The 25059-nt window shown below is 40.5% G+C and overlaps 1 protein-coding gene across 14 annotated transcripts in view; it reads right to left on the reverse strand.

Moving 5' to 3' along the window:
• ELAVL2 (ELAV like RNA binding protein 2) overlaps positions 1–25059 on the reverse strand; it is a 120185-nt gene that overhangs the window by 12842 nt on the left and 82284 nt on the right. For all 14 annotated transcript variants that reach the window (XM_061455169.1, XM_061455163.1, XM_061455167.1 and 11 more), the window contains one exon: positions 16181–16284. In XM_061455169.1, the coding sequence (XP_061311153.1) occupies positions 16181–16284 (104 nt within the window). The remainder of the gene's footprint in view (positions 1–16180; positions 16285–25059) is intronic.

Here is a 25059-nt window from a genome sequence, read left to right on the forward strand (position 1 = left end):
TCAATCTCAACTCCATCTGAGAGAAGGTGATTGAGGAACTGATCATGAAAATCTCCACTCACATAACTGACAAAGGGTAACTGGAAGTAGTCAGCACAGATTTATAAAGGTGAAGTCATGTCTGTCCAACTTAACGGCCTTCTATAATGACATGACTGCCTTGGTAGACAAGTGGATAATCATGATGTTCATCTCAACTTCAGTAAGACTTGACACTCTTTACAATAATATTCCTCACAAAGCACACATTAAGTACACCTACATGTACTTAAGCACTCACTAAACAAGTATGAAGCACATACTAGTTAAGTGGGCCAGTGACATAGACTGAATTGGCAGGTTCAGTGGGTTGTGATGAGAGGAATGAAGTCCAGTTGGAGGCTAGATATTGGCCTCTGTTAATACTGGATCCAATATTGTTTAACATCACCTGGATAATGGGGCAGAGTGTACCCTCAGAAACTTCACAGACGATACAACTTGGAGCAGCCAATAGACCAGAAGGTTGTACTGCCATCAAGAGAAACCTCAATAGACTGGAGAAATGGGCAAACAGGAAACTCAAAAAAATTAAACATCAGGAAAAGCAGAGTTCTTTCTGAGGGGAGAAATAATCCCAAGTACCAGTACATGCTGGGAGCTGCCTAGCTGAAATGCAGCTTGGCAGACAACCTTGAGTGCTGATAGACACCAAACTGATCATAAACCAACAGAATGTACCCTTGTGACCAAGACAGCCAACAGCCACCCAAGCTGCATTAGTAGAAGCACTACCAGCAGGTCAAAGGTAGTTATCCTTCACCTTTACTCAGCACTGGGCAGACACTTCTGGGAGGCTGTCTCCAAGCTCTATGATCCCCCAGTATAACATGGATATTTACACCCAGATAGAGTCCACTAAAGGGCAACAGAAATGATTAAGGGACTGGAGCATCTCTGCGGCAAGAAAAGGCTGACAGACCAGGAGCTGCCCAGTGTGCAGAAAAGGCAGCTCAACAGGATCTTAGCCAGAAAAATCTGACAAACACAGCAAGACAGAGAGATAGACTCTTCTCTGTAGTATAACAGTAAGAGGCAAAGTGCACAAACTGGAGCACTGAAAAGTTCATTTGGAATTCTGTACAGATTTCATTCAGAAGAAAACACCTTTTCATGGTAAAGGGTGGTCAAGCATTAGAAGTTATTCAGATTCTGTAGCTAACTCTGGAGATGTTCAAAATCCAGCTGGACCCACACGTGCCTGCAACCTCAGCCATTCTGTGATACTGCAACCACACATCTCAAGGAAATTCTTTAAAACAGACTTCTAGCCAGAGTCTGGAAGTAACTTGAATCAAGTGAAGGTAACAACACCAGGATTTTGTATAAAACCAGGTATAAAGTAATTTTCCCTCTATTCCTTCCAAGAGGAGTTAAAGATAGATAATGTGTTCCAAAGGGGAGTTAACACTGCTGGGCACATGCTGTCACATATCAAGGATATAAACTCACTCTGGGCCATTCAGAAGGGGCAAAATCCACAAGAAGTGTTTGCTAACTTCCTGCAAGTTTACCTTACACTACAAAACTGGAATATGTTAAGATATAAAGCAGTATCTGCAAAATTCCTCTCAATTTTCCTCTGACAACTATATGACTTTTTATTCACAGGGACAGCTAATCCGCTGATATCTATTGCCCATGCCATAGCTGGTAAATGTCATTTGGAACAGAGTTGGACATAGCAGTTAAGGCCTATACTGAATGCAATTTAAAAAAAGCAAGTAAGTTAAAGCAGTAAATTCTAGCCAGTAAATATTCCCACTACTAGTTCAGTTTTGGTGTCACTGCTGTTGACTTCTTGAAATGGACAAGGTATTTTTCACATCTAGTAACATAAGCCAATCACAGATTACTTTATGTGTAAAGTGTAACAGTGATGACTGCTGTATTCTAATGGTTGCATACCAGGATCTGAGTACATTAGTCACAGGTATAACATACAAAGTGAAATCAGCACTGTTACCAATATCCAAACACTATCTATCTTGCTAAGGACCAGAAGTTTTGGCCAGGCAAGAAATCTGGAGGAAACACAGAACTTCAGAAACCCAGTGTGACTGAAGTTCTATTTACTTTGGCAGAACATTACTAGTTATCTGTGATTATTCCAAGTAAGCACAACTAGAGAAAAAAAAGTGCTCCACAAATTGTTACTCATATAAGGGAATTAATTCCCATGCAGAAGAAGCTTGCCAGAAGTATTGGATATACCATTTCTACTCATTATTGATGCTGAAGTCCAGTTATTTCACTTGTGATACAGCTTTAAAGATTCTCCAGATTCATCTCCTTACCTGTATCCTGTCAGTTGGCTCATTTACTAATTACCTGGCCACAGTTCTAGATTCAGTTTCTTCAAACAATATACATATGCACTGAATTATTAGCTGTGCTAAAACATTACCTCCACAGATACTTCAACAGGTGAATACTGAATAAGCGTTAATGTTATGCAATGTTAAAACCATTGAACACAGCACAAGTCAAGGAGTAGCCACAAAGCCTACAGTTTTAAATAGCTAATGATCACATACACTGTACAACACTGAACACAGTTACCCTGGAGACATCAATTTAAAAAAAGTTTCACTGAAGCTTTGTATTACAGTTAGTAAGAAAGTCACTTGTTTCTAGAAATGAAAACATTACCCCACTAAATCCACATATTTCCACTGCTTTAATATTTAATTTTTCTAGCATCAAAATGATTTGATTTACAATTTTCAAGTCAAAACTGTGAAAGCTAGCAGGTTAAACTAAAGGATTTTCCAAAAAGAATTGAGACCCAGTCCCTACAACTGAATGTTTCAGTTTCTTATGGTATGCTACTATCTATAGAGACACCTTAGCACCATACTGCCGTCTTTTTTATCTCCTACTCTATTGGTAGTATAGAAGGCAAACAGTGTTTGTACTACCTGCAAGAATTACAGGAATAAGTGATATTAAATTCTAAACATTTTTACTTGAGATACCCTTACAAGTCTTTAAATCTGAAATCTTTCAGTGTTAAAATCAGTATTTCAATATGTTTACATTCAATAACTTCTAGTGTAAACTTTCAGCTTAGAACACTGTTTGCCTTGTAGAACAGTACCCAGTTCTAAGATTGTTCCAGTGGGGGAAAAAACAAAAAAAAAACCAACAAGAAGTGCATCCAAGCTTGCCCTGGAGCACCACATTTCCAACCAGCCCTTCCCTGTTGGTGAGCACAATGTCAAGCATGGCACCTCTCCTGGTTGGCTCCTCTATTACTTGCAGAAGGAAGTTGTCTTCCACACAATCGAGGAACCTCCTGGATTGCTTGTGCCAGGCCGTACCATCCTTCCAAAAGATGTCAGGGTGGTTGAAGTCACCCATGAGAACAAGCGCCTGTGAGCGGGAAGCTTTTCCCATCTGTCTATAGTGCTTCATCCACAGGTTCTCCTTGATCAGACCGTCTGTAACAGATCCCCACACTAATGTTTCCCATAGCTGTTTTCCCTTTAACCCTTACCCACAAACTCTCTGTGGACTGCTCACCTGTCCCCAGAGAGAGTTCCATGCTCTCCAGCCTATCCCTAACATAAAGGGCAACTCTCCCTCCCTGTCTGCTGGGCCTGTCTTTTCCAAAAAGCCTGTAACCTTCCATTCCAACACTCCAGCCATAGGAGCCATCCCACCATGTTTCTGTGATGCCTATTATATCATACCCCCATAGACATGCACACATCTCTAATTCTCTTGTTTGTTCCCCATGCGATGGGCGTTTGTATAGAGGTATCTGAGCTGAGCTCCAACTGAAGCCGGCTCATTGGCTGGAGTGGTTGGAATATATCTACATTGGTCCGAGCATTTATTTATTATAGGTGCTGGCAACTGACTGGGTGTGTTGGGATGGAATGACACCCCCTTTAACACATCTAGTTTAAAGCCTCCTTGACCAGTCTGGCAAGCCTCCTACCAAAACTGCTCTTTCCCTTCGTTATCAGACCAGCTCCACCAGCCCTCACTAGACCTGGCCTACAAACTTTGGGTTCAAGACACCCAAACCTCTGACTATGACACCACCCTTTTAACCATTTATTAACCTGGCCAATCCTCCTAGTTTTTTTTAGGTCCTCCCCTGTATCTTGAGGAATTGATGAAAAGACAGCCTGAGCTCCAGAGCCCCTAACTACCTCTCACAGAGCTCTGTAGTCCTTCTTTATGTTCCCCAGGCTACTGCTGTCTATATCCCTAGCACCCACATGTATCACCAGAAGTGGGTAATAGTCAGTGGGACTTACTAGAGCAGGCAGCCTCTCTGCAACATCCCTGATCCGTGCCCCTGGTAGGCAACACACCTCCCTCGAGACTGGGTCTGTCCGGCAGACAAGCGCTTCTGTCCCTTTCAAAGTAGAGGCCCCTACTACTAAGACCCGCTGCTTTTTCCTGGCAGCGCCAGTAGAGATCTTCTTTACCAGGCCATCAGCCAGCTGTTTCTGATGTGAGTGCGTTTCCTCATTAGCCCGCTGCAGGCCAGCAAAGCGGTTCTGGATAGGGACAACAGATCTAGGAGGAAGCCCCTTGCTTTTAAATGTCCTTTTCCTCTTTTTTTTTGTTGTGTTTTTTTTTTTGTCACTAATTCCCAACTTCCTGGGTTAGTGGCCTCCTTTCCTTCACGAGCTAGAGAAGAAGCTTGAGGCCCCTGCAGAGTTTGGGCCAGGAGCAAGCATTCCTGCTTCCTCTCAGCTACCCTGACATCTAGTAGTCTATTAATAGCATCCTGCAGCTCAGCCCCTGCTGCAGGAGGACCTCCACCAGGGAGCACCGAGTGCAGCCCTGCCCATCATGCACCCTCCCCTCACCAGACCAGTGCAGGCACTCTCTACACCCCAAGCTCTGCACTGCAGCCTCCCCTCTCATCAGCTCTCTGGGTGCCTACGCTGGCCACCCCCGGGCAGCCAGAGCAGAGCTCCCAGACCGGGCCCTGGTCATGAGGCGAGTGCTCACCATCCCGCTCACCTGACCACGCAAACTGCCTCAACCTGCTCCATTCGCGTGCTCCCTGGGGCAGGTTTTTACCCAGTCAGGGCTGGTGCCGCTCCTCCTGGCTCCGTCCTGTGTGAGTCAGCTGCTCGTGTCAGCTGAGCTCCTGGCTCCTGGGCAGGTCCTGTCGAGGACTTGAGGCTCCCTTAGTGGCTCTCGTCGCTCTGAGTTGAGGCTCCTGGACACTGATCTCCCCCCCCACTCCAGTGTTGAAGGTGTCCTCTCTCGAGCTACTCACCTCAGCAGTCTCAGACAGCTTTTGAAACCTGATCACAGGAAAGTGTCCACAGAGATTGACCTTCCAAAGTGTGAACTGGCTTTCCTTCTGTGTTCCTGATATAATCACTGATGAAGACAAAAGGGCCTGTCTGCTGCAGACATCAAGATCAGAAAAGACAGGTATGATGACTAGGACGGATGGGCTCTAAGCTGCATTGTTTCTAGTAAATGGGCCCTAAACTGCATTAGAATTTAAATTAATTCTGTAATCTTTAGGTAATTCTGAACACAGGTACTCTACTGTAAGAACAGAGTGGATGAGGAGAGTAACTGAAACACAGAATTCACCAGATCTGTTGGTAAGCTCATCTCCAATGGTAACTGCGTTTCACCTCAGATAGCAACTTCAGTTCCTAGCTCTTGAGTGTGCTCCTTTTCTGTGTTTTGCTTCTGGGTTTTTTTTTTGTGTTTTGCCTTTGAAAGAAGAATAAAATCTGCAGTCATAACTGTAACTGTCTTTTAAAAAATAAGAATTAAAGTACAATAAAATATAAGAAACCAGAGATCATTCACAAGCATTTTTAGTTTCCTACTTTTCACTTTCAGATTGTCTCAAAGTCCTTCCTCTTGTCTGTTCCCGATTCTGATGAACACTCCGTCCCCACTCATGCCCAGCCAGTGAACAAGAGCATCACAAGCTTCAGACACTTACAATAAAAACCCATATAATTTCATACTTCAGAGGTCAAGAGTAAACAGAATAATACCCAGCTCGGGATAATAAGAACAAAATCTCAGAACAGCAGACCCCAATTCTCCTGCTTTTGGGGTTGACGTGAATCTGCTCACAAGTTTTCCCTGATTCTGAAGGAAACACGTATACTTCAACTTTCGTATACTGTGTCTAGGGAGCTGCTGCTGCTGACAGACACTGGCAAACACATCCTTCTGTCTCTCTTGCATTATTCATTCCACAGACAGACCTTATAGAAATGCACAAAACATTCATTGCCACTTACAGTTATTGCTTCACTGGAATACCTTAAAACCTTTCAGGAAAAACTATTACTGCATGGATGAAAGACACCCAGAGTCAGTATTTAGTATGTCAAAAGCAATTGTAAGCCACTAGCTTAATAGAAGTCAATTTGTCCAAAAGACTTCCATAATTTAAAAAATAAATGCAGCCGTGTTTTACAATAAAAACAAACAAAAACCAAAAAACATTCTTTGCACAAAACAAGTATTTTAATTTTAAAAAAGCCCAAAAAACAAAAAAACAGAACCAACAAAAAAAAAAACAAACCCAGACATATTTCCATGCCTGGCATTTAAAGCCTTCTGGACATACAGAAAGCAATATCCTACTTAAATAGCATAGGGAGGTCAGAGGACCAAAAGAGGCATAAATGATTTCAGTAGGAACAAGGAGTTTTTTGTTGGCTTTTCCCACTTGCATAGGGCTTGGCTTTTAAGCAACACTTGCAGTCATCCTTCAGCTCCATTCAGTGCTGTTCGCCACTTCTATTACCTCCATTTCTGTGTCAGAACTCCCCTAACACAGGCTCTAGGAAGGACCTGACTGCACCAGAGATTTTTGGCTGCAAACTTGCTTGGCAGTCTTAGGGTGAGCTGCATCAGTCTAAGAATCCTCTGCCCCATGGAAATCAGGGACAGACTTCTGCAAGAAACTCTAATTAGCTACAACACAGCACTTGGGGTCCAAACAGAAAACAAGCTGCGTAGTTATAAAATCACAGAATGGTTTGGGTTGGAAGGAACCTTCACGATCACCCAGTTCCAACCCTCATTTACCACAGGCAAGGGACATCTTCCACTAGACCAGGTTGCTCAAAGCCTCATCCAACCTGGCCTTGAACACTGTCAGGGATGGGGCAGCCACTACTAAAGCTGTAGTAGTTGCTGTCAGCCTGACACACAAGTTATTTTCCTCAGAGCAGTTAGGCACTGATGAGCAACCATATGGCCATAATATGGTTTACAGGAAGTGACAGCAATACATATTCAGAACTTAATCCTTTTCTCAATATTAGTCAGCAACATGAAAAACAAGCAGCCAGCTTAAGCTGGTGAAGTAACATTAAAAGTCTTAGGGGATACGGATTACAGTGAAGAACAAATTTTACTTGCGAGTGAAGAGTCGTGTATGGTGAGGAGGGGGTTTATAATGGAAATGCTATCAAAGCTTTAACTGTAACATAGCTATAAGAGTGTATAATTATCATTTAGGTAACTCCTGAGAAGTCTGTGGGGGAGGTGGGGGGAAACAACAACAACAAAAAAAACAAAACAAAACAAAAAACCCACCATCTGTACCTGTGTTCCAAGACAAATTGTTCCTCTGCTTCAGATCTGCTACAGCACTTTAATTTTACCTTAAGAATACAGTCCTGAGGTGTTTAACTACCCTGTCAAGACCACTAAATGGTCTGGCACCATGCCCTCCTTTCTCAATCCTTGCTGACTGATAGCATCAGTAAACCTCACTATATTCAATGAAACCTCCACATGGGATCCCTTTCGCTACTCACTAGATCAATGTTCTTTAGCGCTGGAGAAAAAAGAAAAAAAAATGAAAAGGTAAGGAGGGTTTCTCTCACCTTCACAGCTCACTTGCCTTTGGTATTTCAACAGACTTTTACACAACTCACATATTTGATTGCTCCCCACAGACATTAGTCAATGAAAAAATTAGCAAAAGAAGTGACACTACCAAAATTTTCCTCTGCAAGTATCAGCAGTGAAGACAGGAACAATCCCAATATACTACCTGCTGCACCAACTCAGAAATCAAAACAAGCATGTTCATTTTATCAGCATTTTGTTGTTTTCTATTGAGTGTACACAGCATTTTCAAGAGTACTATCACAGGTTCATAGAGGTGGAGATCCTGAACAGCCAAGTTAGAGGTTAAGTCCTTTAAAATTAATCTTACTCTAAATCTAAGCAATGGTTCAAGGCAGCAAGTGAAACTGCATTACATAATGCTCAGTTTTAAGGACACTCTACCTCAAAGGACACTAATAAAGTTGTGGCACATTCCTCACTTCCAAGTTTTACCTTGCTGTACTGTAATTTCAGCATATATAAAGCTGATAGTTCAGTATTCACTGTTCTATGCAGAAGCAATAACTAGCTCTTCTCAGTATACAGCTTTCTAAAGCAGGACCTTTTTAACTAGGTGATGATGGCAAAGTCGGACATCTGCTTACAAGCCAAGGATCTTGTCAAACTTCATTCCAATAGGAAGCTGGCAGAATGTTACATAAGCCTTTTACTTTTTTTAAATATATGCAGAGCTCTAAAGGAGTGGGAAGAAAACCTACAGATTTAATACTTCAGATAAAATATTTCTTAAATCTCTAGTCCCCTGACAGGTGCTAATTACCCATGTAAACACCCTAATAGTCCACCAAACTTAAAAGAGAAGGAAATCTTAATAACTCTGATTTTTAAGAATGACTAGGCTAGGTAACAGCTACATAAACAATGCCTCTTATAAAAAAAAACTCCAAGGTGTCTAGCCTGCACAAAATATTTTTTTTCCCCCCAACACGTATTTACATATATATACACATACAGCTCTTACACAGCTCTATGCCAGTTCAAGGACAGGCCATTTGTCCACTTAGACAAAGAATCTTACTGCACCTTCTTCATATAGAAGTCTCTTACACCACACTGAATCATTGAATGGTTTGAGCTGGAATGGACTTTAAAGACCATCTAGTTCCAATCCCCTGCCACGGGCAGAGGCACCTTTCACTAGACCAGGCTGCTCAAAGCCTCATCCAACCTGGCTTTGAGCACTTCCAGGGTTGGGTTCCTTTTTGCTATATGATTAGGATGAATAGAACCAAGTCCGGCAAACAATATCTGTGTGTAACTTTTAGCAAGGCTCACCCTACAACGAAATGTAAACCAAAACCTAGCAACTTACAAAATTTCTTTTGTCCTTTTACACATTTATGATTCAGTTCCTTTTAAGAAAACTGGAGACCTACCTCAAGTTGTCTTAGCAGATTAGGCAAGGCTGCTGGGGAGGATGGGGAGAAGGAGATGGCATGCTGCTGGCAGTCGAGACAGGCAGCCGTGGACCTGGGAAAGAGGAATCCTCCTCAACACATCTGGGATAGTGAGAGCAACTGTGCCAGCTTTTCACAGCTCTGGCAGGTGTGAGGTAGACAGCAGTGGGCAGCCATAGCTGTCTTCGGTTCAGCCTGGGCTCTGCATCCTGGACTAGTCACCTGCCTTTTTCTGTCTTTGAGGACTTCTTAGGTAGAACTCACTAACTGACTTAAGAATTAATGGTGAAAATACAATGGTATGAATTGACCTCAGATCTCCATGATACCCTATCTGGTGGGGTAAACTATTTTCTTTGGAATATACTTCACAGTAAAACAGATCCAACTCCAAAATACACCCCAAGTTTGTAAATTCCCTCTTTTTATGCCTAATATAACTAGAAGCATTTGCATAAGATGTTGTGGATGCTGTTTTTACACTTTTCCTCCTACTTCCTGTTACTGCTTGCACAAATTAATGTGACAGAATGAAAAGGAGGCAAAAAGTGCTTCCAATAGCAGGCTGCTCTGTCATCTATGCACTACTATTATTACTTGTTGCCTTTAATTTCTTATTGTAATAGAGGCAAGGGTTCATAAGGAGATGAGGATGCCTCTGCTAAGTGGACACAGATCTGTCATGGATTCTGGAATTCATTTTTGGCATTTTGCTTTCTCAAGGTTTACCTTAGTCTTGTTTTAATTTTGCAAACACTGACATACAGAAGCCTAGTAGTGGCCAACACCAGATGTTTCAGAATTAAGTGGGAAAAGATGCCTCAAGCTTCTAATTACATCTTAAGTAAAGCATGTGTGTTGAAAAAGGGACTTCTACCTAAGAACTGAAATTAAAATGACACAAGGAAGAAGATGGCGATGGTATTGTTGATTTTTAGTGTGGCTTGTAAGTACAATTCTGAAAAGACAAAAGGGAGGACAAACAGGCTGGGTCAGAGTTAGCTAAAAGGAGAGAAAAAAGGAAATGGGAAGAGCAATCAGCAAATTACATAGTCTGTGCACACATTTGCTTTACTCATTCTGAATTACAGAATTCATGAGTTTCAAGTGAAGCCAAAATGAGAGCTTTGTAGGCAAGTTTCTGGAAATTAACTCATGTACAGGACTCAAAACTTATCTCTGAAGTTCGAATATGGCCACTAAGTAGGAGTTGGTATGAAAACAGAGTTTTGGGGTACCCACAATATGTTGTTTCTGAATTTTGTGGAATCTGTGTGTTGCTGGTTGTACTTCTGAGTGACCTTTCTTGCATTCACTCACATCTTCTGAAGCACATGAAATCAAAGGTTTGAGATGTCTTCTGCACACTGCAGAATATGAGGGAATTTGGCTAATTACCCAAAGCAGTTTTACTTTAATTATATAAGATGTTAATACAAACACTAACATGATGTGCCTTAATTATATAAAATAGAATACAGTCTTCCAGTTAACCAATGAATTTGAGTCATATTTTCAAAACTGATTAAGGCACTGTGAATATTTTGCCCCTATCTATGGCAATGTGAAATATTTGGCAGAGATCATAAGTTCAGAATGCAAAAGATGTCAGTTCATAATCATAAAATACCTGTTTCACAGTATTATTGCGTATTTTTCTCTGTTTTGTACTATCATTCTATTCACCACAGTAAGTGGATTATTTTTTCCTCTTATACCCTCTGGCATACAGTTGTTATACAGCTAACTGCTGGTATATGTTCTTTAAATAGGTGCCCAGAAGATGACCTGTAGACTAAAAGTCTGTGGAATCCATTGCTCTACTTAGACAAATCAAACTGATACTTAAAAATGCAATAGGTAATGCTATAGTAAGAAGTTATCTTAGTCTTACTTTTTACTTTGCCAAGGGGAAAAATTGGTGAATGAGTTGCATATGGCTCATGTAATTCTCAGTCCCTCATTCTGAAGGTAATCCAAAACCACTCTTTCACCTTTTAGTGATATTAAATTTTGCAGCAAAGTGCTCCGCGACTGTAGTAGTCACAGTGAAAATTCTCCTATTCAGATAATCTTAAAAAGATACAGGTGAACTTACTGTAAGTTTTCCCTAGAGCAAGGGTAGGGCAGCCACTGAGGATTTCTGCTCTTCCAAGCAGAAGCCAGGCCAACAAAAACAATGCACTGAATTTTCTTGTCACTATGTGCAAGTAAGTGGCTCTTATATGCTGTTTGCTTCTATCAGATTTCTCTATTTGGTAAGAGCTGATCTTTCAAGGACAACTTGAAAAGTCATGGGCAAGCAAGCGGCTAAGCAAACTAATCACTCTAGACAGAAATTTTCACTGGCTTTTAAATACAAGAGAGCCAAAGTGCTTCTCAGCAAAAGCTTCTTCGAAAAGAGAAGACAAACATTTACCTTCTCTAAGGTACAACTTGTTTTCACATTTAGGTTGAATAATTAAGCCCAAACTTCACAGGCTGCTTGCAACATAAATACGGCTGTTTACATTGCAAAAAAACCCATAAATTGTGCTCAGAGGGCACCTTATTCTATGTGTAGGTATACTGCTTTTCACAGGAAGAATATATATTCAATGACTAACAAGCTAGTACAGAAACAAGAGATCAGAGGTATGGTGTGACCCCAGTATAGACTGTCACACACAACAGGACGAGGACAACTCCTTCCATGTGGGAATGCTTTCAAGTCACCCACAATATAAGGGTCCACCACCTAACCAACAAAGTTCTTTCCAGTGTTATACACTAATGGGAAACAAGCATTTCTACAGGAGTCTCCAAAATGTACAGCGAGAACAAACATCTTTTGAAATCAAAATACCCACTAACATTGCAAGTATTCCACCACTTTTCATATGAAGGGATATATAAAAATCTCAATGACATCTATTTTTTAAAGTTGGAAGTAGATCTATGGATTAGATTCAGAGTCTTATCAAACTTTAATTAAAGTATCATCTCCAAAGAAGTAGGAATACTGTGGTGCATAAACGGTAAGTAGTTTCTGCAAAGGTCCTGGTACTGAGATCTGGTGACTTCTTTCACCCAGATGTTTCCCCCAGAGCCTGTGAAGGCCTCAGCCACCATCTTTAACTCTAAACTCTACTCAGTATTGCCCTTAGCTCACCTGAGAAATATGCAAATTATAAGTGCCTCACAGTAGGCTCAGGATTTCTGTTGATTCAGGTAATGGAAGACACACTCTTGGCTAGTTGCCTTTCAAGTCACTGCCACACAGACATCTTCCTCCTTTTAACAGCAGAAGCAACTGCACAATGTACAATGAATGCCTCAGTCTCAAAACATTAGGAATCCACCTAGTCTCTGCCCCTTCTGCAGTGTGGAAGTAAAATCAGCCTCTTTAAAAAGTTATGAAAACTCAACCTGAAACCCAACTTGTCCCCAGAAAGGAAGAGTAAAAGAGAAAAGAGTAAAGCAGCTCTGCCCCTCAAATCACGTACACTAACACTGAAAGCTTCTGCTGGAGTTAACTGTGGTGAATGTAGGTAGCTAGACACCGAGATTTACCTGTAACATGAACCAGCAATACTTACAGATCATAGAATAGTTAGGGTTGGAAAGGACCTTAAGATCATCTAGTTCCAACCCCCCTGCCATGGGCAGGGACACCTCACACTAAACTATCTCACCCAAGGCTTCGACCAATCTGTTCTTGAACACCGCTAGGGATGGAGCACTCACAACCTCCCTTGGGCAACCTATTCCAGTGCCTCACCACACTAACAGGAAAGAATTTCCTCCTTATATCCAATCTAAACTTCCCCTGTTTCAGTTCGAACCTGTTACCCCTAGTCCTGTCACTACAATCCCTAATGAAGAGTCCCTCCCTAGCATCCCTATAGGCCCCCTTCAGATACTGGAAGGCTGCTATGAGGTCTCCACGCAGCCTTCTCTTCTCCAGGCTGAACAGACCCAACTTCCTCAGCCTATCTTCATATGGGAGGTGCTCCAGTCCCCTGATCATCCTCCTGGCCCTTCACTGGACTTGTTCCAACAGTTCCATGTCCTTTTTATGTTGAGGACACCAGAAATGCACACAATACTCCAGGTGAGGGCTCACAAGAGCAAAGTAGAGGGGCAGGATCACCTCCTTCGACCTGCTGGCCACGCTCCTTTTGATGCAGCCCAGGATACAGTTGCCTTTCTGGGCTGCAAGCGCACACTGCCAGCTCATGTTCATTTTCTCATCAACCAAGACCCCCAAGTCCTTCTCCACAGGGCTGCTCTGAATCTCTTCCCTGCCCAACCTGTAGTTGTGCCTGGGATTGCTCCGACCCAGGTGTAGGACCTTGCACTTGGCATGGTTAACCTTCATGAGGTTGGCATCAGCCCACCCCACAAGCGTGTCAAGGTCCCTCTGGATGGCACTGCTTCCCTCCAGCGTATAAACTAAACCACACAGCTTGGTGTCATCGGCAAACTTGCTGAGGGTGCACTCAATCCCACTGTCCATGTCACTGACAAAGATGGTGAATAAGACTGGTCCCAACACCGATCCCTGAGGGACACCACACGTTACTGGTCTCCAGACAGACATTGAGCCATTGACCACAACTCTTTGTGTGCGGCCATCCAGCCAGTTCTTTATCCACCGAGTGGTCCATCCATCAAATTGATGTCTCTCCAATTTAGAGACAAGGATGTCATGTGGGACAGTGTTGAACACTTTACACAAGTCTAGCATTATGACATCAACTGCTCTACCCCTGTCCATCAGTTCTGTAGCCCCATTATAGAAGGCCACCAAATTGGTCAGGCAGGATTTCCCCTTAGTTAAGCCATGCTGGCTGTCACCAAACACCCTGCTGTTTTTCATGCGCCTTAGCATGCCTTCCAGGAGAATCTACTCCAAGATTTTGCCAGGCACAGAGGTGAGACTGACTGGTCTGTAATTCCCTGGTTCACCCATTTTCCCCTTCTTGAAAATGGGGGCTATATTTCCCTTTATATATTTTATTATATATATATATAAAATATGTATTTTTTATATATATATTTCCCTTTATATGTTTTTTAACTAAACAAAGCCTTTATTTTGTTGAAGAGGTCCTCATTTTAGCTTGTGACAACTGAATTATTCTGGATTTTCTTTAGCTAAGGACATTTCAGGCACAAAACCCTGAAAAATTACACAAACTTTAATCTCATTACAAGGGTCTCTGGTGGTGTTCACAACCTACAATTCTATTTTCATGTCCTGGGAAGGCAGGAAAGGAAGAGCATCATTATCACCACCCACATATATATACTCTATTTTCACTTCTCCCCCACCCCCGACTTTTTTTTAAATTTTCTTTACAAGTGATTTTTAGTTGCAGAAATGCAGTCACTGTATTAATTATTTAGCAAAGTGAACAAGGATTAAGAATTCATATACCAGCAACAAAGTCAAGTCACTGGAAACCTGCTTACAGATCATTTCTGTTTGGGAGACCTGGCTTGATTTTGATTCTCTATAACATCCATTTTTACCTGGCTATATATAGTTACTAGAACTTCCAAATTTCTACTCTGGACAGATACTTTTTTCATTTGTCCAAATCAAGACACTAAATGCAAAGATACCATGCACTTGCAATACTACTGCAACACAAACCCATTCCCTTTCTCACCACCACCCAAAAGACAAATTCAAAGAATCTGGAATAGGAAATGGTTTTCCTCAATTTTCCCCCAGAGCAGAAAATGGGAGAGATTGCCTGGGGGCAAGAAGTCTGCCAAAAGCACAGAGGGAGCTTTCTGCAGCAAGGCATTTATCCATGTATTTCATTCATTGTTATTGTCCGTCATGACTCATCATTTGCTCAACAGCAGTATCCGAGTTTCAAATAATGTAATCCACTTCATTAAAACTCATGAATCCCAAACTGGTAGGCCACTCTACCATAACTACTACTGCTGTCTTATTTTTGTCTCAGTCATTTTGAAGGGGCTCTACACTGCTTTTTAAGTTTAAACCTTTTTAGAGGTGAGCTTTATCTTATGGCTCAAACATGATCCTAGTTGGAGGGCAGCCACAATCCAAGCAATCAGCTAGCAAACCCTGATATCTAATGACAAAAGATAGTTTGGTTGAATACTGATGGCCTTCAGGCACATACATCTGCTGTACATGTTCAAAACTCTGCATCACCTGATACATTTTATTTCATCTCATCTCCTCTTTCTCAAGCTTTCAGAGCTCAAACAATTGCTCAAGTGATTATCCTCACTCTTTTGATAATGGATCAGGACAGTAGATGAGAACAAGTAACTCAAGATGTCTGCTTTTAGAAATTCTAGAAACTGAATTCAGTAAGCAAGAAGTGCAGCAGCTACAAACAAAAAAACAAAACAAAAAAACAGGGGTCCCAAACATGAGCCCTAGAAGTCCAATAATTTATATTGCTAAAGGACTTGTTTTAGCATTTCATTTTAAGGATTTGTAAGAGAAAAAAAAAGACACTAGCAACCTAGAAAATGAATTATTAGTAAGTTATACACTTATTAAAGCAGAAAGCACATAGTGCAGTTTTCAGACTATATACAACATTGCATTTCTGTAACTGACCAATACAACACAATTCCTCAGTTAAAACAATTCCAAGCTCACACCTAAAATGTTAACTGCATTAAAAGACATTTTCTACAAATCATAATCTAACTAAACCTGAATAGACTACAAAGGACTAACCATCTGCTACATAACATCTCAGTCTATTTCACTGACATTAGCAGAATGATTAAGTCACACTTAGAATGGGAAAACAAATCATGTATCTTATCAACAATAAGTCAAAGCATTTCAGTTCCCTTAAATCATAGTTAACACTACGTACTTTTATGGTTTTAGTTTGAAGTCTCAATCCATTCAGAGTATTGATAGCTTTTTCTGCATCCTTTGGTTCCACATAGTTCACAAAACCATAACCCAAGCTCTGTCCTGATTAAAGAGAAGAAAAATGATCATTAGTACTGCAAATGCTATGAAACAAATAACAGTGTTTAACACACATACAGACACACTCACCATATATTGTTTATATTAAAGACAGCATCTGCCCCAGATAGAGTGTCAAAGGCTCACAACACTGAATTTTTCCAGCAAGGTTAGTGATTTTTTAACTAGCTTCCTTTGTTACCATGGACCACCCTATGTTCAACACAGAAATGGCTAAGGCAGTTTAATGAAAGACTTAAAAATTGCTATGCAAAGAAGGTTCAGGAGTTTATTGTGATCTGTTAAGAGGCAGTTCAGGAGCTTCAAGGGTAAGATAGCATAAAAAATCCACTACTTAATTTGGAACTTTAATTGAACATAGTGTAACAGCAAAATTCTGGACCAGTGCTTAAAACCAAGTGCGCTTCAAATACACCATAGTAACATAATTTCAGCAAAATTTGAAGCTGAATTTCTGCAGATGTTATTCACAAACTAAACAGATCCTCTCAGCAATGAGAAATTACCCATTGTGTTCCTATATTCAAAACAACTGGTACAAGTAGCTGGTCATGAGCAAAATATCAGCCGAAGATGAAACCTTTTCAGGTTCTTTTAGTATTGGTAATTCAGACGACAGACAAACAAAACATTTTTGTTTAGTAAAAAGCCCATCACTACTGACACTCATAACTTTGTACAACCACAAGAGGACACCACCACCACAGCCTCCAAAGCTATCCCCCAAACTCCTCCTCAAAAGAGGACACATGAACACAAATGAATTGGCTAGATGAAGCAAAAAACATGTCAATATTTGGAAGCTATTAATGAAACCATCCACCCATAGAGGAAGTTCTGAGCAACATGCTCTAGACCACCCTACTCTGAGCAGATTTGGTCTACATGATCTCAGAAGTGCCTCTGACCTCAGCAATTTTGTGTTTCTATAACAAACAATATGGAAATATGCAAAAGCATTTCTGTATCCTTTTACAGCTCTAGCTAGATATAGCTAAGTTCCTTATTTTAGAAGTGCCTTTTTCCTTATTAGTTTGATTACAGTACAGTAATTTCTGTACCTGTTTATCTCCATCACTCCCACTGTCTGCAGAAACTCTTCCAGCAGTGTCTCCAAAAAGGAGCAAGATAAAGGAGTGTCTTTTTGTGCACAGCTTTTAGTCTTACCTCCGAACACAGAAATGCTGATCTCTGGCATCAGTAATCTCCTACGAATGAATCTATTTAAACCACAACCTTAAAAAAATATCAAAATCTCAAAAAGAAAACTAGTTCATTTAAGATGTTTCAAATACACTACCCACAAATTCCAGAGTGAACAGAAAAAGATGTGCAGAGATCATTTCTACTACCCTCTGTTCACACTGTCTGTTTTGTACACTGAAACCACTCAGAACACTACACGCAAAAAACATACCAGCTACTACGAAGGACACCATTCATGGCAGGTTCTTCATGAGACATTCTAGTTTTTAAAGCTGATTAATAATAGCAGCCTAGGCTATGAAGTTGCACAAAATCCAGTAATTTGTTCAGGACAAGCTTGAACTGGTTTCTATAGGTTTATTCTGCAATTTTGAAATTAAAAAAAAAAAGCTTTCACTGTAAGCTGGTGGAACACTAAGGCAGGCCACCCATGGAGTTTGTAAAGTCTCTGCTCCTGGATTCTGACTGGATGTGGTCCTGGGCAACCTGCTCAGGGAAAACCTGCTTGAGGAAGAGGAGTTGACTAGATTATCTCTGTAAGTCCCTTCTGCTCTCAGTGTTTTGTGAATGATTTGCTTTGTTTCATTTGGACTACCATCCGAAATTCAAAGGTGTTCAGATCTGACATTCCAAAGGCCTTATATTTGCAATGGTTACGGCAGAACTTTCCAGAGACTGACAGTCTGCCTAAAGATTAGTGATTCAGTAATACATTATCAAAAATTCAGAGTCAAAAATCTCTTCACAGAAGCTCCTAAGAAAGATGAATTTTGGCTCCCAGTAAGAAATATAAATAATTGGAAGTTGAACCTGATTTCTGGAAAGAGATGCTCAAGGGACTGCTCTTCAGTATTCCAGCTTGTGTTAAGGGAAGATTCTTGTTTAAGAGGTTTGCCAGCTCATATGCAGATAGCAGAGTTTTAGAAAACCCAGACAAGCATTTCACAAAATGAGGTAGAAGCAGCAATTTCAAATAACCCATCAGAAACTCCAGTTATTGCAAAGTACATCTGACAGCTGGTGGTATTTCTCAACTGGTGGGGAAGTGCCAACTGGGTTACAAAAACCTGGAAGCTCAGTTTTTCCCAAGAGTTTTCCTGATGTACAGGACTTCAGTCAAAACTTATGCTAGTACCACTGCAGCTGTAGAAACCAAAGAGAACCTGACTGTGGATTTCAGATGGAGTAAGAGCAGCAGAGCAACAGCACACAAATTTTACTCAAGTACAGACACCTGACCAGTGTTAAGTTCTCCTTCTGTGCAGCTTTCCTCCCCTTCCTCAATGTCCAAACTTTCTGCTTTCAAGACAAAGTAGAAGTTAGATGCACGTAAACCAATTTAGCCAGTATTTGCAATACCTAAAAGGAGGAACTTAATTTAGTAACTGTGATGGCTAATTTGTAGTGCCTGAAGCAAGGTTTAAACTGAACACTAACAAGAAACAGCTCTGGACTTCAGCATCTCTGCCTCTTCTACACAAAACTCCATTAGTCAAGACAGTATTCTCACACAGAGCACATACTTTTTTCCAAGTCTAGTAACAAAGCATATCATGTCTGAGTCCTTGATAAGGTGATGGAAGAAGATAAACCTGTACCTGTCTACAAGTTAAACTTCACATTTAAATGAGTATTATTTATGGCTCCATATGGTTCTTACCTCATCTGTTTTTTTCAGTTGGTGCTTAATGACACTACAGTCTGAAAAAACTCTTGACAGCTCTCCAGGTTAGCTCTCCTGGTGCTCAAATATTACATGTTTTGGTATTATGAACATCAGTTTAGCCTGTCCTAGATCTTCAAAAATTATGTCCTACTCAACCTCAACACAAACAAGAGACTATCTGTGCACATCAGCTATTTATTCCATAATTCAGACCTATACACAGTCCTAAAGAAAGGAATGAATACAAATTCTTTTTTTTTTGCAAGTTATTACTCATGCCAATAAGAAAAAAAAAAGCATTTGCCACCTTCACAGGGAATACTCTGCTTATTTACAGAAGTGAGCAATACTTCTGAAGTTACATGCTCAATATATCAGTTTTGCAGCTTCTCCTCAATAGTTCTTGTGGCTATGTCACAACACTGTTTTAGGCCTTTTCTGCACTTTCTACCAGATTTTATGGTTGGAATATTAGACAATGTGGTGTAGAATAAAAGAACAACTAAATGATTGGTAAAAAGAAATCTTAAGTAGACAAGCCAAACTGACAAATTGATCTGAATGAATGAGAAAAAACAGTTTGACATCAATTCTGCTTCAACAAAACTAAAAGAAAAACCAAAACAACAAAATCAAAACAAAACAAAACAAAAAAAAACAAAAAAAATCCCAGACACACAGAACTGCATCTCACAAGCCTGGTAAGACAGCAAAGGACTTAAAGTTTTTGAAAGGATTTGAAAGTTCATAAACTACAGTTTGTATTTTACATAACCAATACTTGCAACAAAGTCAAATTCAAGCATAAGTGGCAGAAAATCCTTTGTCAGGCATCTCTGAATCTAGGCATGCTTTATCTATCAGGTGGGTCACTACCAAATGTTCAACCTCTAAGTATGTTTGCTATGAGAAAAACTGAAAAGCACTATGCTACTCACTTTAATAGGTGAAATTTACATTTACATTTCAAGTTTATGCACTTCATAAATATCACTCGACCACCATATACAATGACACATTAATCACATAATGCCAACTTACCTGTCAGCATTTTGGTTAACATATAGAATGGACTATGAGAAGAGTGGGGCAAACAGTAATTTCAGGCAATTTAATTCTAATGCACAGGCTCTAACAACAGTTACCAGAACAATAACAAACTAGTTCTACACTGCTGTTTCACAAGTTTACTATAAACAAAGCCTATTTAAAATACTGTGCACAACTGTAAAAGCCTGAAGAAAATCCACTGCTATATAATATTCATACAAAGTCCCAAATGGGTGCTATCCACAGGAAGTGGTCATACAAAGTAGCAATGGTTAGGAGCAAAGTTTGTTAATGCCATTCTTAATGCTTTGAAGTAGCAGCAACATGCCTTAAAGCAGAAAAAAAGCCCTTTAATAGAATTAGTAAAACAACAACATTGTCATTCTTCTGGCAACAAGAACATTCAACTTTCTGAATAGGAATAATCAGACTTTAGAACTCTACTTAAGTGAAAGGACTACTTGGTTATTTCCACCAACTGCTTCAACATCTGGAAGTAGACAGATTATAGCAGTCGTGCTGCAAGTACTGGGTTTTAGAAGTGAAAATCATGATGAAGACTTAGGTTGGACAACAGCAGATGTGTCACAAGTGAAGAAATCATTAAAAAAAAAATCAAGCAACTTAACTAGGTGTCCTGAGGCATCCCCCAGTTCAGTGATGGGAGACTAGCTAGTGAGACCTGCCACGTAAGACTACAGATTGCTCCAGAAAGGACATTAAGACATTATCAAGTCAGAGTGTAACGCAAGATGTCACCTGTCTTCCTACTGGATGCTGTAGTCTAAAGGTTTCACTTGAGCTGTATTTAGTGTCAAAGTGGACTTCATCTCCCCCATTTGAATGGGGAACTTCACTTGCTTCTTGCAGTCTCTGCTGCCATTCTCAGCTGTACACACGCCTCTCTGTAAGCAATTCAGAGATCATATATCCTGATTATAACGTGAGGCTCAATCTTTCAACTAGATTCAAATAAAGCATTTGCTTTGAAAAGCTGGTGGGGTCTCCTTGCTACTTTCTGTCTACTGGCTGACAATTTTCAGGGATGGACTGCTAGCAGCTATTACATGTCCATGGCATCGATCTGTGCCTCAACTGGACTGAGGGCAGCACCTGTTAAAGACAAGTGCAGAATAACATAACACAGATTTTACACTTCCTAGATAATTGCCATCTCTTAGTAGCTTGTTCTTACCAAATAATTTTTACCATGTCTAAGCTTCCTGTTTCTCTAGGAAATCCATAACTTACTTCCAAGCAATAATTAAGCTACACTGGAATGCAAGAAAAACTGAAAGACATTAACAAATTACATCATCTACCCCCACCAAGGCTGCTTTCTTCTTTCCACCAAACCTGCACCAAGATTCTACGATACACAGAAGTTACATCAACAGCTGAACCAGGCCATTTACCCCAACCACACCAGGTCAACAATTAAGATGTTTTACAATCTCTTCTCTCAACATCCCTGGAAAGTAGGATGGCCAGCAACTTTTCTTGCAAGAAAAAAAAAGCATACTCACCAACATTTGCTTTCTTCCTTTCTCTCTTTGGAAGCAGCTAGAACAGCCACAGGTTATTAAAGCTTTAATATACCTGCCAAATAACAGCTATATTCCTCCATGCTGCACTTCCAAAAAGGAATGAAAGGACAAGAGCCTTCAGATCAGACAGTTTCCTTTAATGCCAAGTTAAAAAGAACCTCTCCCTTTGACTATTATAACCATAGATCTGGAAAACACTTGGAAGTAAGCAAATAAGCAGGACTATACCATGTAACAAGAGAAAACTTTAAACAGGGTGATACACATGAGTATCTTTGTGTAGCTGCTCACTTCTGCAGTGGCCAAAGGATGCTAGTCTATTTTATAACAGACACTGAAGTGTAGAACTGCTGTGAAATGGCTGTTGTATTTTCAATTTATGAGCTACCAAAGTTTCAGAAGAAATATTCCCTTAAACCTGTAGGCATTGAAGAACCAAGAATAAATACTATTTCAGACAAGTGCAGCTGATGAAGCCCTCAACAGACAGACATGAGCACCCTCATGTTCACAAGCTCTTGTCTATCAACCATCCTACTGCTTCTTGGAGGGACAACACAGCAAGGATGTAAGCAGCCCTTGTCAGGGCAATCCCAAGCACAAATATAGGCTGGGTGATTAATGGATCAGAAGCAGCCCCGAAGAGAAAGACATGTGGGTGTTGATATACAAGAAGCTTAACATCACCTGTCGATGCGTGCTCACAGTCAATGTGTGTCTCAAAACCAACAATATGCTGCACCAACAGGACCATGACCAGCAGGTTGAGGGAAGCGATTCTCCCCACCTCTACTCTGTTCTTGCGAGACCCCAACCTGGAAAGCTGCATCCAGCTCTGGGGCCCCCAACACAAGAGAGACATGAAGCTGTTGGAACAAGTCTAGAGGAGCCCATGAAAATGATCTGAGGGCTTGAGCACCTCTGCTACAGAGAAAGGCTGAGAGAGTTGGGCTAGTTCAGCCTGGGGGAAAGAAGGTTCAGGGGAGACCTTCTTGAAGCCATCCAGTGCCTAAAGTGGGTCTACAAGAAAACTGAAGAGGGACATTTTACCAGGACATGTATTGATAGTACCAAGGGGAATGGCTTTAAGTCGAAAGACGGTAGATTTAGATTAGGCATCAGGAAGTTCTTTACTGTGAGAGTGGTAAGACAATGGCACAGGCTGCCCAGAGAAGCTGCGGCTGCCCCATCCCTGGAAGTGTTCAAAGCCAGGTTGGATGATACTTTGAGCAATCTGATCTAGTAGAAGATGTCACTGGAAAATGATCTTTTGAGGTCCCTTCCAATCTAAACTATTTTACGATTATAACAAAGTTCAGTCACCTGAACTGTGCAATCCTGTTAACAGGAGCTCACCCAAAACTGTCCAAACGTCATTTACGATCTGTTATGGCTTAAAAGAAAGGCTTGAAAGGTAGACCAGTACAAACTGTAACTTAACAGATGTTAAGTAAGCCCTCTAAAAAGCTACTTCAGAAATACTGTGAGAACTATATCACACAGAAAAGTCCCTGTGAGGTTATAAATGCAGTGACCTGAAGTGCTGCATTTCACCACTCCTGAAAAAACGTACATTGTTTTCTGTGTAACATCATGATTAGAAAGTATCTGATTAGTACATTAGTTATATTTCATGATGATTAAAGTATCTTGGTAACTTATAAGGGCTTTTCTACATGGTTTTTGGGTAGGAACATTAAACCTAACCCCAGAAATTTCTGGCCAGTATCAAGTCCACTTATCTTGTGCTCTTGAAGTTTTGAAGTCAGTTGTCTCATGAATCTGTATCCTCATGATTCTCCTAATTGCTAATACTGAAGGAAATTTTCCTACATACGTGACTGTGAAATGTCCATCCTCACAAAATCCAGAGCCAACACTGTATAACTGTTTTTGTTTGAGCACACAGCTAGTATTTTTTCAGTGCTACTCCACGAGTATACAATGATATTACTGCTGAATAACCGAGCCGTGCTGAAGCAGCAGCAAATTCAGACGAGGTTCTACTTGCTGCGTTTCTTCCTGAGGATAACTCATTTCATTATTTCCACATGCTTTCCCTAGTGCTGTGAACCACAATACTGGCCCATGAACAATGCAGCAAGATGCTTGTGAAAGCTTGGCACACCCACCACACGAGGGAGTCCTTGGCTGCTGTTTTCCTCAGAGCCATGGAATACCCAATACAAGAGCTGAGCAAGCAACTTTTCAAAGCGATTCTTGATTAAACTACCAGAGTACTCAGCTAATCCTGCATCTTGTCTCGAATTCTTAAACATTCTTGTAAGGCCCGATTCCTTTCCATGTGGTCGGTTGGCAATTTCGGGCATTCACTTTTTTCTCGGGGGGGGGGGGGGGTTGGAGAGAGAAGTGCCAAATAAGTATTACAGGCAGCTGAGGTCTCAATCTTTTCAGTATGTACTCAACTTTTTATAAGGTAAGACTGAATTACTTCTATGAAACTAGATCATTAAGGAGCAAGTAGGGCTAGGTTTGTAAGCTCCACCTCTTTCTTTCTTCACTTACCTCCTTAACCGGCAACAGTAATGTAAGAGAAGTAGCCCCACTGAGTGCTATCAGCACTAATTCTTAGACAAAAAAGAACCCAAACCTATCATTCAGTTTCAAATTATCATCCTGATAGGCAGGTTAAATAAAAAGCAAAACACTCCAGAAGAATACTTGCATTTAGTTAATAAGACATCTGAAAACTAATTTGTATCACTAAGCTATAAAGCTAGTTTCATGGTCTAGTACAAAAATTTACCATAAGCATGCACTAAATATTCTTTGGAAAACTAAAAGTCTCAATAGTAAATAATGCATTCACATATTCCACAAAGAGCAATCAAAAACTGTGAAGATAAGCAGGCATTTAAAAAAAAAAAGGCAGTATTTTCTACAATACAGTCATTGATATCACTTACAGTGACATTTCCGTATAGTGACATTTCAGGCTATTTCAACTTCTGTAAAGAGATTTTACTGCAAAATAATAAAGGAATATAGCCAGCAAGACCTACAGTACCACACAAGTTCTAAAAATGCTTATCTTCCAAAAAAGTTACACCATTTGCATCAATATATGACAGTGAAGAACATACTTCTCAGGTTAAGTAATAAAGTCTAGTGGCTGAAACTTAATGTCTGTAATCAGCAGGGAAAAGTAGCATGAAATCTAGCAGACTGAGTACCTTATTTTTTATAGTTTAATTTCAGCTACATAAGTTGTCTTCAGTGCTTTGCTCCTTGAATATCTGTCAGCCAGTTCCTGATCTAAAGATGAGT

This window comes from Pezoporus flaviventris, unplaced genomic scaffold (assembly GCF_033815535.1).
Source record: "Pezoporus flaviventris isolate CSIRO_AGI_PZ_B2104156 unplaced genomic scaffold, CSIRO_AGI_Pfla_v1 ptg000018l, whole genome shotgun sequence".
NCBI classification, from domain to species: domain Eukaryota; kingdom Metazoa; phylum Chordata; class Aves; order Psittaciformes; family Psittacidae; genus Pezoporus; species Pezoporus flaviventris.